Source organism: Carassius gibelio, chromosome A8 (assembly GCF_023724105.1).
Source record: "Carassius gibelio isolate Cgi1373 ecotype wild population from Czech Republic chromosome A8, carGib1.2-hapl.c, whole genome shotgun sequence".
Taxonomy (NCBI): Eukaryota; Metazoa; Chordata; class Actinopteri; order Cypriniformes; family Cyprinidae; genus Carassius; species Carassius gibelio.
Window position 1 is genome coordinate 14,077,261 of NC_068378.1, and position 15,223 is coordinate 14,092,483.

Below are 15,223 nucleotides of genomic sequence, written 5' to 3' on the forward strand. Positions count from 1 at the left end.
CTAAGGTAGAGCAGGCAGTTTTTTGTGGCCTGTTTTAACAAGGTTGACATGCTTCTGATATTCAAAGACAAGCAAATACCAGCCTAAATGCTTAAAGACAACAGCACTCAACAAAGCAGACCAATTATCACGATGACGTAATTGGTCAATCTTAAAGCAATGGTTCACCCATAAAATGATATTTGTTGAACATTCACTCAACCTCAGACCATCCAAGATGTAGAGGAGTTTCATCGAAACAGATTTACATCACTTGCTCACCAACTGATTCGAAACGGCTGATGAAAACATCGCAAAACTCCACAACACGACTCCAGTCCATCAATTAATGTCTTGTGAAATGAAAAAATAAGACGTGTTTGTAAGAAATAAATCCATAATTAAGGTGTTATAACTTATAGCCACTGTATCCATCCCCTTTCACTTGTGCTTGATCTGTGCATATTTCTCTCCTGATTCAGATGAGATGTCTTTTTCACTGGAGAATGCGATATAATGGAGGGAGGAGTAATTTTAATTAAAAACGTCTTTGTGATTTGTTTTATTTGTTATGATTATTACTGGAGTCGTGTGGATTACTCGTGGATTATTGTGATTTTTTTATCAGCTGTGAGAACTTTGAAGATTTCAATCGAATTGAACTATTTCAATAAAGAAATAAACTCATCTACATCTTGAATGGCCTAAGGGCGACTACATTTTCATAAAATGTCCAACTGTTCCTTTAAAGTATCAAATCCACATTGTTACATGCTTGAACCTTTTATAATATAAGTAAATAGGGAAATTATAATGAACTACTTCAATATTTAATGTGTATTCTAAATTCTTCAAAAATTACAACCATCCCACAGCTGTGGCATCAGTTCGACAACATCAAACTAATAAAATGTTCATGTAGACTGTGTGTTCTCCATGTGATATCTGAAGAAAATTCCAGGTAAATATCACATACAAGATACGCATACAAACAACACTTTTCTAAAAAGTCCATGATAAGAGGGTGAATGCATGACTTGGTGTAAATGAAGCCAAAATGTCGCTGTGTATGAGCATTTGTGTTATGAAGAAAAACACCATTCAAAAGACAACAGCTGTGAAATGGGCACAGACAACAAGCATTTTCCATGGCAACATCTCGAGTGCTGCCAACACTGGGGTAAATAAGAGAGGGACTTGTGATGGGGCTTGTCATGAGACAGAGGGGTTAAGTATTTCCTTCAAAACAGCCATTATACTGCTACTGGGGAAACGTGTGAGTGATCCAGAATATGAGCATCATTACTCTGAGATCAGAAAAAAGACAGATTACATCGTGCTGTGAACTCCACTCACCGAAAAAAGATGAACACTCGTTAAAAGAGTGAAAAGAACCATTACAATGAAAAGAACAACTTTCTAAAGACTCCTCTAGTGAAGTGGACACATTTTCAGCTTAACGCCAAAAGATCTTCTATTTTATTTGAGTTGTGAATGGAAGTTTGCAGTTTGAATTGAATGTAATTAAATAAAAAATATAAAGTCAGGAAACATCTTTTGATTGAGCTGTACTTGCAGGGTGCATGTAAAAACAAATGACTCTTATGAGCTGGTTCATATTAGTGGATAAAAAATATATTGCATGACCACTGTTCTGATTCACAAACAAATGACTCTTATGAACCAGTTCATTTAAGTGAGTCAGAAACCTACAGTTTGACCATTGTATTTAAATTCACAAACTAATGACTCTTATGAACAGGTGCATTTTAATGAGTCAACAACATACCGCATTTCAAGTGTATCTTGATTCATGAACAAATTACTATTAAAAGGTGTTTTTATTCATGACTTGTTCAAGAAGACAAGTTTGAATCAGACAAATCCATTACTGAGCAGTTACTAAACCAACATAAGACTTGCCTACTGCAAATTCTCATTATTGTCATACTATGCAATATTTAGTTGTCTCAAATACGACTGTAACAAACATTCGCAGATCAGGAAGGAGGAGGCAGGAACCGGCTAACAGTTAAAGGGGTCATATTATGTGATTTAAATTTTTTCTTTCTCTTTGGAGTGTTACAAGCTCTTGGTGCATAAAGAAGATCTGTACAGTTTGCAAAGACTAAAGTCTCAAATACAAAGAGATATATATATTTTTAAAGTTAAGACTCTTTCATGCCCTCCTAAAACGACTAATTCAAACAGGCCCCCACATGTGGAAATATTTGTTTAATGCCGCCCAAATGTTCACGCAAATAAAGAAGGGCTGGTTTAAGTAACCAAAATTAGGGTTGAAGCAACCATGTCAGGGAGATGTTGTGTGTATCTAGGCGAAAGCAAAAGCACTTTATTTGTGCTTTTAGGAATCTTTAAGATTACTTACAAGTTACAACAGAACAGCAACACATTTTATGGATGACCATTTCGAGAGAGAGAGAGAGAGAGAGAGAGAGAGATGGTCAAACAGTGGGGTCAGCTGTCTTAACCGTCTGAGGCTTGTGTACTGCAAACACATATGAGCTTCATCACTGTGTGTGTCACGTGACTCTGTTCCAACTCTGTCGACACTCCTCCTTTTATCCTTTAGGAGATCCTCCGTGGGACTCGAGACGGGTGAGTGGTGCAGGTGTCACGCATTATCATTAATTCCACCCTCTCATAACAACGACAATGTGCCATTAAACAGAGACATTAAACAACAGAGCATTAATATATATCCTGTATATACATTAAGTATATAAATGTAGTAGAGTAGACTGAAATCTGTTGGAAACACTGGCCTAAACCGATTCATTACTGTATGAAAACAGCATCTGAGTCCATTTTTGGACTCATTGCATCTTAGGAGTCAGCAGTGAGTAAATCCCATGGTGTGAGTGCTGGCAGTCCACAGGGAGAGGGCAAGGGAATGCCCAGCAATGAGTGGGTTTCCATGGCAGACACAAAAACCCCTGCTCTATGACAACATGCTTTCTGGGAAACACTGGACTCACTGTCCACTGAAAACTCTGTGTGACTATGTCTCCCTGTGGGATTTCCTGTTTATTTACCCCTTTCTGTGTAAAACACACACACCCTAGAATAGAACTATGCAAACGCACACACATACTTCCAATGTAATGGACATGGCATATTCTCCCAAAGGGTTGTGCTTTCAGAAATACACTTTCATGCAAAAACATCTGCACAAAGATAAAGGAATAAGATACAAAATTGCCTCAAATAATAACCACAGGTGTTTGCAACTAACAAAATAATCCCTGTTGGATTAACAATCCAAATAAAAGATGAATGAATTCAGCTTCTGGCCACATTTACTCAACCCCAATGCCTTTATGTTTAAAAGAGGAGATTTATGTCAAGCGGTCACCCTGGATCCCAGAGGGGAGGGCAAAACATTTCAAACACAAACCTCAAATGAATTAATTGATGAATGAGTTGATCAGATCAAAAACAATTTCCCCTCCTGCTCAAAGCATTCTGCTCCAGCTCCACTCTGGGTTTTATATTTTTCACTGACCGCTGAAAGATATCTTGCAACAGTTCATGCCATAGAATTTTAAAATGTGATTTATTCCTGTAATGCTAATGCTGAATTTCCATTATACCAGTCTTTACATTCTAATAGCAGATTTAATGCATTTTTCAAAACTAATCAGAAAGTCCAAAATAACACTCTTTATTTATTTGAAACAGACAACATAACACATTATAAATGCCTTTGCGGTCACTTTGATCAATTTAAAGTCTCCTTCCGGGAATCACAAGCATCAGTTCTTTAAAAAAAATCTTCTTGTATAAAATTGTAAAATGCAAAAAGTCACAATTCAGAGATATCAAGAGAAAAGCAAGAAGAGAGTGAATATAGCCAAATTATGCAACTCACATAATCAATACAGCAAAGAAACATTCTAGTTTGTCATGAGATCTACGCTCCTGGCTAAAACACCCTAATACATTTAAACCCCAGCATTTTTGGCCGCAGCCCCACCGATCTACGAGCAAGACCCCTAGCTGCTTTACATACAGTCATGTGGCTCTGAAAAGCTTTCATCCGCATGAGCGTCAAGTCCTGCAGGCGTCTGTAAAGATGGGGGTAAAGTTTCAGTTTCCACAGCTAATTGTGCCGAGTGGAATGATGTGGCTGTTGCTCGTGAAGCTCACTAAACCAGTTATCAAAGCAAATTTTCCTTAGGGAGGACCAGAGAGACATGCTTTGATGATGACTGCATTCATAAATGGTCTAAAAAAGAAATCTCTCTCGGGTGGTCTGATAGAAACATCATGTAACGAATTAGACATGGGCATGTGGCATCGAGTGACGGCACAATTCAGATGTTATGATGAGTAACAACAGTAACACTAGCTTATTATTAGATGATAATACAAAAATGAGCCAGTGAACTCAATAATAAGCAAACAGTAGGCAGTATGACTAAAATATTATATCATGATATGTGTAATTTCACACAAGGTAACAGTTTCTTATCATTACATACGTATTTTGCTGGAAACTCAAATATGAAATTAAATGAAAACAAATAAGAATGCACAAATTATAATTATTAATTGTACATGCTAATAATAAAAGAACACCTTTAAATATTAACATTTAGCATTTATACACAATTTTTACATTGTACATTTGTTGTGATGACTTCTAGCATTTAAAATAACTCATTTTAGGTTTCAGTGTTTTATTTTGTATTAAGTCAAAATATTACAGAATTGTAATATTAGTAAATTTTTGGTTATCACTTTATTTGATCAGTTCGAATTTTAATCTCCCTAAAATATATGAAATAACCATGTGAAATGCCTAATCAAATGACCTTATTAATTTAAAAACGAAAGGCTATTCTGATTTGAATGCAAACCAAAAAAATAATGCGTTATTAGCAAATGGACTGTTCTATATTAAACAATATAAAAAAAAACTGCTCACCAGTTTCTGGAAGAGGTCACCCACACATTGACAGTGGCTCCACTGTTGCACTCTGGGTAATAAGCCATCATAAAAGTCTTTGTGGATCTCATGGAGCTCAGGCACTTTGAAGAAAATGGTTTCTATCTGCTGGAGGGTTAACATGGGCTGAGAAGTAGTGGCAGCAGCTTTCAGGGGTTTCATGGGCTGAGATAAAAATAAATAAATAACAGGAGGTCAAAAGGGGGTCCCCATTTGTAACCACTGGGTGCAGTTTAATGTGCAAAGCTCAGCAATACTATAATGGTGATCTCTGACCCTCTTTCATTAACGTGTGCAGTAAAACAGACCCAGTAATGCCTGAAGACTGTATTACTTACCAGTAAGAGCGCCTCCAAGTGGCTGAGATATGCCTCCTCACTGGCCAGGATCCCTGATAAGACCCATTTTCTCATCTCCAACCCTTTTTCGACATCCAGCTCCGACTAGGAATGTCCATGATGAAGAAAGTGCCCGTTACGCAAACACATTGAGGGTTCAGCCAAAAACACATATTCATGTCTACAGTCCCTAGGCATTCGTCAGAAGGGTAATCTGGTCACACTTTATTTCAAGGTCCAGTTCTTTTTAATAGTGAGAATTAGTCAATATACTAAAGTGTTATTGGCAAACCTCATAAAAACTTAAATCCTATCCCATACAGATTTACAAAAGTCAACCATAGACCACATTATCCCTTATATGAAACGTCCCAATGAATAAAGACAAAGAAAACAGAGGTCAATAGTTCAGAGCATTCACACATTTGCATAACCACAAATGTTAAAGGATCCTTAAGCCTAAATTATAATTAGCTACTAACTGATAGTAAATATTAAAATTCAGGTTGCTACCAATAAGTTGAAATGTTTTTACAATATAGCACGCATTCCATAACAATAATCTTCTTACAAAAGACAAGTCTGGACTTTACTTTATGACAGAAAGACTTGGGAAAGGTGTATAAACCTTCATGAAGGTTAAAGCTAGTTCTCTGTATTTTAATGTCCCTTACTGATTTAGTGAGCTCCAGGGACCCCGAGGAAGGGGTCTCTCTAAAGCTTCGACCCTTCGGATGAAGGCGCAGAGAAGAGAGAGAGTCATCCGTGTAGGACCTGACGTCAGGCTGCAAATGCTGGTTCTCCCCTCGATCGGCATCATAAATGTACGCTGGAGGCGGGATCCCGTTAAACGGGATGTCTGCAAATAGAGAGAGGTTAGATTGTCATACTTGACTAACAAGTGTAACATATGATTTTATTCACTTTCAAATCATATCAATAATTCAAAATGCATGTAATATGCAGTATTACATAAAATAACAGCACATAATTTATCATTCATTGCCAGTGTCGCAAACAACCAAAATGGGTTTTCAAGTCAAGCGTTCCATCTTCATTTTGAGTGCTTGAAATAATCAATACGTCCTTTTACCAGAGAGAGTCTCGTACATCTCTTATCTCTTAATGTAATCCAGACAGAAGACTGAAAACTTATCCAAAAAGACTTATTACAGGCTGAGCTTTTTCCTCTTTGCAGTAAAGACCTCAACGTATAATTGAGAGCAACAGATAAAGTCTGCCAAGCGAAGTCTTCCAAAGCCGTTAGGAATTCAATACACCATTTCAAATTTATTCTTGGAAACATTATTTACCATCTCTCTAAATCACAGCCTCAACTAAGCCTTCTGTTCATCATTAATGCATGAACGCTGCAACAGAATTATTAAAAATGTGTGTAGTAAATTGCAGCAATTAAATTTGTAATTTTCATTTTCCCTCTGACAATATGAAGACTGATTGGATGTTTTACTTAGAAAAACCCGATTTATTATTTTTATTATTATAAGTATTTATATTATTATACTAGAATTCCACCATTATGCACTGTTCAATGTAATATCTAAAGCTTTAATTTCCATTGTTTGAGATGAGTTTTTCACTAAACTTGAGCCAACATTTTCGTCACATTATCTGCTTGCTGCTCTGACAGACTCAGTATTTGTTCCACACCTTCAGGGAATATCACTGACACGAACCAAGAGAAAGAGAATTAGAGGGGTCATGCAAGGTTGTTTTAAAGAACATTATTTTCTGTAATTGGTGTAGTGCAATATTTTTATGTGGTTTAAGGTTTAAAAAAAAAAAAAAAACATTTTCCACATACTGTACATTATTGTTGCTCCTCTATGCCCCACCTTTCTGAAATGCATCGATCTTTATAAAGCTCATCATTCTGAAAAGCAAGCTGTACACTAATTGGCCAGCTATCCAGTGCATTGTGATTGATTCTCCAAGCGTGTGACGGAAATGTTACGCCCCTTACAATACTGTGATGCCATGCACCTGAGCGACGAGACAAAACCAATAAAACGAGGCAATTGTTGCATCCAGTGGGGACATAATTACTGATTATAATGACTTATACTGTCTTTTTACATGTTGCGTTGCATATCGCGCTGTGTAAACATAAAACCATATCTGCATTTGTGATCGAAGAAACAACAAACAACAATTGCTACTCTACATTGAAACTCCCGTTTGAATCATCAGTGGCAAATTCTTTAAATATGTAATGGTACTTACAGACTGTGAGTCAGAAGAGCCAGACTGTTCTTGAGTTGGAACTGCCCCACTTTATAGAAACAGACACTGGCATTGTAGGCTACTCTTCCAGGAAACAGTCCTCATCCTCCGTAAAATGCACAGCACATATCTGAATATTTGGGTTGAACTGTTCTAGTTTTGTAAATACAACTTAACCACTGATTTCTAGTTGTGTCCTCTTTTGGAAGGCCAAACAAAGTAGCTTCACTTTCACAACAAAACACACAGAGTGTCCACAACATGGCACTTGTAGCAACACGAGAATAAAAGTTACGCCTTCTTGAACATTTGGGAGGCGTTATGTAAATCGTCACACATCATGAGGTAGACATGTGGGGGCGTGTCAGAACGAGCCATTTAGGGAGTGTATGGCTGAAACTTTGATAAAGAATATATTTGCAACTTTACCGATCTTCTTTATGCACTAAGAGCTTGTAACACTCCAAAGAGAAAGGAAAAAGTTAAAATCGCATCATATGACCACCTTTAAGAGTGGGAAGTGGAGTCGGTTATTCACATCAACTGTGATTCACAGATTGCAGTGAGTTGAGACATGAAGAATCCCTCTGTCTGTATTTATAGAGTAAGTTGTCCAAAATCAGCCATTCATTTCCTGCAGTCTGTGAACAGCTCAGCATGGGTGAGATGTCCAGGCACAAACGTATCAACTGTGTGCCCATCTTATCTGGTGTCCTGATCAGCTCAGCTAAGACGAAGTCTAAAGCTACAGTCAAAAGCTATCTAGATTTACGCAAAACGCATGCATAAATAAATACACATATGCACACACGTTTACAGTCAGGAACATCAACAGTGAAATCCACTCAGCTCTTGCTCTATACACAGTAGCCATTTAAACTAAACTTGTCACAATACTAAAATTTCAGTAGCCAGAAGCAATACCACTGAATCAAATTTCAATAATTTCAAAACGACAGCAAAAAAAAAATATGCTAATGAACACATTCCCTCAATGTCGCCGTCAATGTCTGCCAATGTTGCATACAGTTGTGAAGATGAGGCTTTGAATTTCACACTACCTAGTTTCCACTCCCACACACCTACAGGACAGGCCTGTACACTCATACCCATCCAGCACAACAGCCCCAAAACAACCACTTATATATACAGAAAAAGCCCAGAGACTTTGAAATATCGGGTTTGTTGGCTTTGAGATTAACAGCAGAGAAAGGGATTTTGATGAAAAAAAGGTAAAAATAACATCACCCAGAATTGATGTTCACTAGTCAGAACTGCACAGGATAACAAGTAGTGTCTCGTGGCTTAATTCATTCAGCAGTCAACAGGTTTTTATTGTGTATGAGGACATTAAGAGAGGACAAAGATGGGAGTTAAATCACCTCATCCTGAGAGAAACAGAAAAAAAGAGGACACCGGAAGCATGAAGGCAGCCTTGCTGAGTGGCCTGGCATGTAGCCTACGTAAAAAGATGGAATAACAGATAGAGTCGAACAAATAGAGCAAGAGAAAGAGGTAGGGGATCACAGAGAGAGATAGCAAAAAACAGTGAGAGCGCGAGGCGACTGCTGTCCTGTAGAAGGAAGAGCCATGCCAAAGGGCATCATGTGTTACTTTGTGATTAGCCACTAGCATTGAGCTTTTGAGCAAAACAATTCCTGTGGCTAACACCAAGGCCACATAGACTGTTGAAATGGATGTGTTTGGTACAAGGGCATCCATATAATCATCCTAATGGTATTTCTCCTGTGTGTGCAAATGCACTATCGTTCAAATGTTTTTGAAAGAAATTAATACTTTTATTCAGCACGGATGTATTAAATCGAAGTGACCGTAGAACTGAATTGCGCATAAATTCTGTTCTTTTGAACTTTCTATTCATCAAAGATAAGAATCCCCGAGTTTCCACAAGAATATTAAGCAGCACAACTGTTTTCCACACTGATCATAATAGGTAATAAGAAATGTTTCCTGAGCAGCAAATCAGCATATCAGCAGAATGATATGAATGATCTGAAGGATCATGTGACACTGAAGACTGGAGTAATGATGCTGAAAATTCAGCTTTGTTATCACAGGAATAAATAACATTAAAAAAAAAAAAACAGTTATATTGAAAAGTAGTAATGTTTCTCAATATTGCAGTTTTTAGTGTATTTTTGATCAAATCAAATAAATGGAAATGAGCATGAAAGACTTCTTTCAAAAATATCTTATTAAAAAATATATATATTTGTAAGATATATATATAAATATAATTTTGTAAAAAAAATTGTAAAGGGAAAATTTTGTAAAGGAAAAAAAATAATTATCCCTTTATATTTATTATTCAATACATATTTTATGTATGGAATATATGCTATGTGCAATGCGTAGAATGCACAAAAAACATGGTCTTAAAATCGGTGTCAAAAAAGTTAATCTTCCGATGGAAATAGTGTGTGTGGAACTGCTGGTTCACTGGTCACTATGACTGTGAATCAGTAATTGAGGAAGTGTGCAGGGATGTCTGTACAGAGGAAATGCACACATTTGATCCAAGGTCATCTTTCCAACAAAAATACACATTCACACGTTGAAACACCTAGGCTATAAACTGAGGAATATGAAAATGCTTATAAATTATGAAAACTGTATTATCAATAAATCAATACACAGATTGATGAATGAATAAGCCCCATAAAAAACATTGACAACCCTAATAATGATTAAAGTGCTATTAATTCATTATCCTTTCAACATAATAAAGTTCACCAGTCAAAGGCTTCGAAAGGGAAGAATTCCTTGGAGCAATTTCATGTCTACACTTGCCCATCCACTGCAAACAGCCTCACAGACACAACCAGGAAGTCTTAAAAAGGTCTTCGGTGGAACAAAGTGGTAAAAACGACCCCGTTTCCTTGGAAGGAAACAATAATAACTGAGAATTTATCTCTAAAATGACGAAGATTCAAAGCTATTATAAACTGATATTTAAGTCTACAAATGGTCAAGACACTAACAGAGAGCTTTGACTCCTGAATCTAAAATCACAGTCCTCTGGTTATTAATGAACAGGGCAACTGAGCGCAGATGTTTTGGCTTCTGTTGGCAGAGAATGCAAACGCATCACACAGTTCAACACGAGGTAGATTAAATGGTCATGACGCAACATCAGCATTTCTATCCTGCGATAATACCTAAATAAGTCGCCCCACTCTTAGTCTTTTTCCTTGCAGCAATACGTGCTCTCACAAACTCACAAACCACACACAGATCTTAATCCGTGTGTTTGAATGTGATCCCAAAGGGAGTGGAAAGCGCCAGATGTGTAAGGCCAGGAACAATCCATCTCAAGATCGGATTCACTGATCTACTCTAACATAACCAGCTGCTCATAATATCCTCTCTAACTTGAGGATCAAAGTTTATCCAAGGCTGTTTTAGATGATCAGAAAAATCCATAGTGAAAATGTTTCTGTGTAGAAGGTCATGTATAATAAAGACAAAAAAGATCAATCATATCTAATACAAAACATCCATACGTGTGTGTGTATATAATTATTTTTCTATGATATAAAATCAATTAAATATAAAAATATATAAAACATAAAAAAATCATAAATTATATATATTTCCATACATATTCTACAGTATATGTGACTTTGGACCACAAATCCAGTCATCAGGTGTCAATTTTTCAAAATTGATTCATACATACAAATGAAAGCTGAATAAATAAGAGTTTCATTAATATATGATTTGTTAGGATAGGACAACAGTTAGCTGAGATACAACTGCTGTATTTGAAAATCTGGAATCTGACGTTGCAATTTTTTTTTTTAAATAAAATAATAATAATAATAATAATTTTGAGAAAATCGCCTTCAAATTGTCTAAATTAAGATCTTAGCAATGTATAGTACTGAACAAAAATTAGGTTTTGGTATATTTACAGTAGGAAATGTACGAAAAAATCTTCATGGAACATGATCTTTACTTAATGTCCTAATGATTTTTGGCATAAAAGAAAAATCAATACTATTGACCCCTACAATGTATTTTTGGCTATTGCTACAAATATACCCCAGCAACTGTTTTGTGGTCCAAGGTCACATATATATATGCTTCTAATTTATACAATTCGTTCATTAACTTTAACAAATTGTCTAACTGCTTTTTTAACCTGTTCCATTATTTAAATCATAAATACAAACACCATGATTCGCAATTATTATGCCAGCAGCGTGAAGAGCATGAACATGGATACAGATCATGCCGTAATCTTCCTCTTTATGTGTGCATATGGTCCACTAAGAGGAAACCTGACAAAAGTCAACAGGACATATCTGTTGTGTGAACATATCATTTTTGGCAAGTTCACATGTAAATCCAACACATGAAACAAAGGATGTGGCCTTTGTGTGTGTATCAGAAGTTTTATCTGGCACATGTGGTTATTGTATTTTAAATTTCCGTAACACCTCAAAGCAAAACCGGTGGACCGTTTTCCCCTCAGAAGGGAGAAGATCTAAATATAGCAGGCAGGATAAAGCTCTTCAGTGCACTGACAACCATTTAACTGTTACTATTTTGGATAAAGCAACTTCCTGTTTATGACACACCGACTACAACGTCACATCAACACCAAAGCAACATCACAGATAAGACATCGACACAGTTTCAGTGCTTTTTCAAGTCTCCATTTGGATTTTTTTACCATTTTTCTTGGGTTCACAAAGTCGAAAAATACTTTGGCATCCTGCAAAAGAAACAATAGAAAAGCAACAAGCATATATACACACAGAGGAAGCAGGTCAAATATCAATTTCATTTCAGTATGTTACTCTTCTTCCTCCCGTTTTGGACCTGAATCCGAAACGTCAGTGGGAACCTAAAAAAATAAGTTCCCCTAAATACGAAAAACTGATCACCAATTAAGGTTAGTAAACTATTCAACGTTTTTTTCTAAAGTTTGGGAAATGCTTGGTTAGTCATTACCTATTTGATTTAATTTACTGGAACTACAGTATTTCTAGTTCAGGTCACTTTTCTTCATCTTTCATTCGACGTGTCAAGCCGTCCCTCTAAAAACACTAAAATGGCACAACTAGATGTGAGAATGTCAATGATAGAAAGAGGTATTTCTTAATATAGCTCACAAATTCCATAAAAAGGTATGCAGGAATGATGAAAGCCCATTCGTTTTAATATGAACTTCACAATCCTGGACACTCTCAATCATCATTCTTCACATTATGATATTAAAAGGCTAACAGCAGGCCCAGGTAAATGTGGGAGGACAGAATGCATTTATTTGGATAGCTTTAACACCCCAGTCTGTAATAAATACTCAGCAGGGTACCTTAGATTCCATGATGACAGGTCTGTGGGAACGGCCCCCTTCTTGTCTTTCTTTGTAAGCAGGAATTGTAAACATCTCCGCACTTCCCTCACTGACTCAGACTAAATGTCTGGACTTGCTCAATTGAGCTGTTTTCATAACTGACATTATTCATAATCGAGTGACAATGGGGGAAGGTAGCATAGTCGCAGTGATGGAATAAAACAGTAAGTACATTTCTAAAATGGATGATGGGGAACATTTTGGAAACAAAGTCTAAAATTATATTTCAGAAAAACAGTTTTCAGTAATTGTACAACAATGGATAACAAAAATCAGCTCATAAAACCTGCCAATGCAAGAAAACCCAAATATCTGGTCCCTGTCTCCTTCTGGGACAACACTCAGCTGGCAGATAAAGCGAGTGGCCCCTGAATCCAGCTCCTGATCGGGACGGGTTAACAATGGGGCCACTGGCCTTCACTCCACACACATCGATTTCAGGAGATGCCTCCGAGAGTAGGGAGAAAAGTGCCGTGGTGTTAAAAGGATTTGCTTCCCCAGTAAATCAATGGAGCTCTCGACAGCACAGTCACCGGGGAGGCAGGCGGTCATGCGGGAGAGAGTGGAAATGGATTTTACCAGAAAGTCACGCAGACACATATGCAAGGCTACGAGAGGCAACTAAAGAATAGCCTCCGTCTAAGGCAATTCACTTAGGACAGCCAGCGGAGGAGTCAATACAAGATTTGTTTAGATTGATTCAGGAGGAAAAATAGCAGCTGGTCGATAAATGGGATGCCTTCTGTACTGTATATAGTATCAGCATAGGACAACCAGCAAAAATGATTTCTTTTTCCTAGCATAAAATGCTCTTAGTAATTCTGTGTCACCCTAATGTCTGGCTCGAGACAGTTTAGGGAGTGGAAAAGCAGAGCTGTGCCTAATATTCATAAAAAGGAATTAAAATAGCAATGGATTTCTGCAGGACTATTAATACGCATCACTTTGTCCTTCTGAAGGAAAAGCACACGGTCCTATCAAACGCAGCCTGTCGGCAAAGTTTGGCTCTCTTATTGTTACTTTTAAATGTTTTTTAGTGTAATAACTTCTGACCAACATTTTAATATCTAAACCGACCATCTAAGCAATTAAGCTTTGGCAAGACCATTAAACCAGCGGCTGGGATCGCAACTAAAGATTCTGCGGTATTCAAAAGCTTAAGCCTTCAATAAATCAGCAGTGAAACGTTTCTGCTTATTTCACACACTGTGGAAAGGGATGGAGTACAGGCCAGATTTACTCAACTGTTTCGAGTTCCCAAGTGAACTTTATAAGCAAATCCCATCCTCACACTGAATCAAAATAAAAACTCAAGGAATGCCTGGGAAAGGGTGGCACTATTGCTGGACCTGAGGAGCGCATGTGTTTAACCACACACCACCTGCTGGTTTGGCTGATGGCCATTTCCCTCAAGCTTCATCAAAAAACATCCGTCGCCCATCGTCTGCTGACATTATGGAGGAGGATGAATCAAAGTGACCACACCACAGCCATTAAATTCTCTTTAATTACCAGAGAGGTGGAGAAAAGCAGATCTCATTAAACAGATCCGAGTGGGAACAGGCTTTATCACAGCTTAATAAATGTCCAAGTCTCTACTTCTGTAACACTGTGAACACAGCCAACAACACACAACACACAGGGCCCTAAATTGTGATTTAATGATCTAAAATAAGAAAATATAAGCGACAATAACTATAATTATGATAAACATTGCTATATTTTACAAAACTTTTTTCGATTACTTGGAAATTTTCTTCCTAAACAAGCAGAAATATTCTTTCATAGTACAAACACAGAGCAGAGGGCATCAAAAGTAACCAAAAATGGCAGTATATCACATGCCGAGCATTAACATAAGGAAGTTTATCATAGCACCACAAAAATATATCCTATATCTTATAAGTGATGTACAGTATCTGACCTCCAGGCTGCACTTTACACCAACCACTTTCCACACACATGACTGCGCAACAGCCCCCAGGGGCCAGTGCCTGTGCTCAGGGGCCACTTTACTTTTCATTAGCCATGTATTTACCACACTTCTCAAGCAGCTGAGACATTCCATAAACACTTTAGGGAAGGAGCACAGAAGGCTCATTCAGTCCCAGCAGGAAAGCTGGGTAAGCCCCAGAGGGGGATCAGGGCACACAGCAGAGGAACAGTGGAAAGTTCAACTTTGGTTTTTTACGGTCTTGTCCGCTTGATATTATCAGTATTAAGTTAACAAATGTACAAATAAACGTTCCTCAAAAGCCCGACGTATAAATATAAACTGTAGGCTAAGTCATGTAGTAGATTGTG

At 37.3% G+C, this 15,223-nt stretch overlaps 1 protein-coding gene across 2 annotated transcripts in view; it reads right to left on the reverse strand.

The window, feature by feature from the left end:
• Positions 1 to 15,223, reverse strand: part of LOC128018533 (breakpoint cluster region protein) — a 38,891-nt gene that overhangs the window by 17,380 nt on the left and 6,288 nt on the right. For both annotated transcript variants that reach the window (XM_052604096.1, XM_052604098.1), the window contains exons 2-4: positions 5,964 to 6,148; positions 5,290 to 5,394; positions 4,931 to 5,116 (exon numbers count right to left, since the gene is read on the reverse strand). In XM_052604096.1, coding sequence (XP_052460056.1) covers positions 4,931 to 5,116; positions 5,290 to 5,394; positions 5,964 to 6,148 — 476 coding nt within the window. The remainder of the gene's footprint in view (positions 1 to 4,930; positions 5,117 to 5,289; positions 5,395 to 5,963; positions 6,149 to 15,223) is intronic.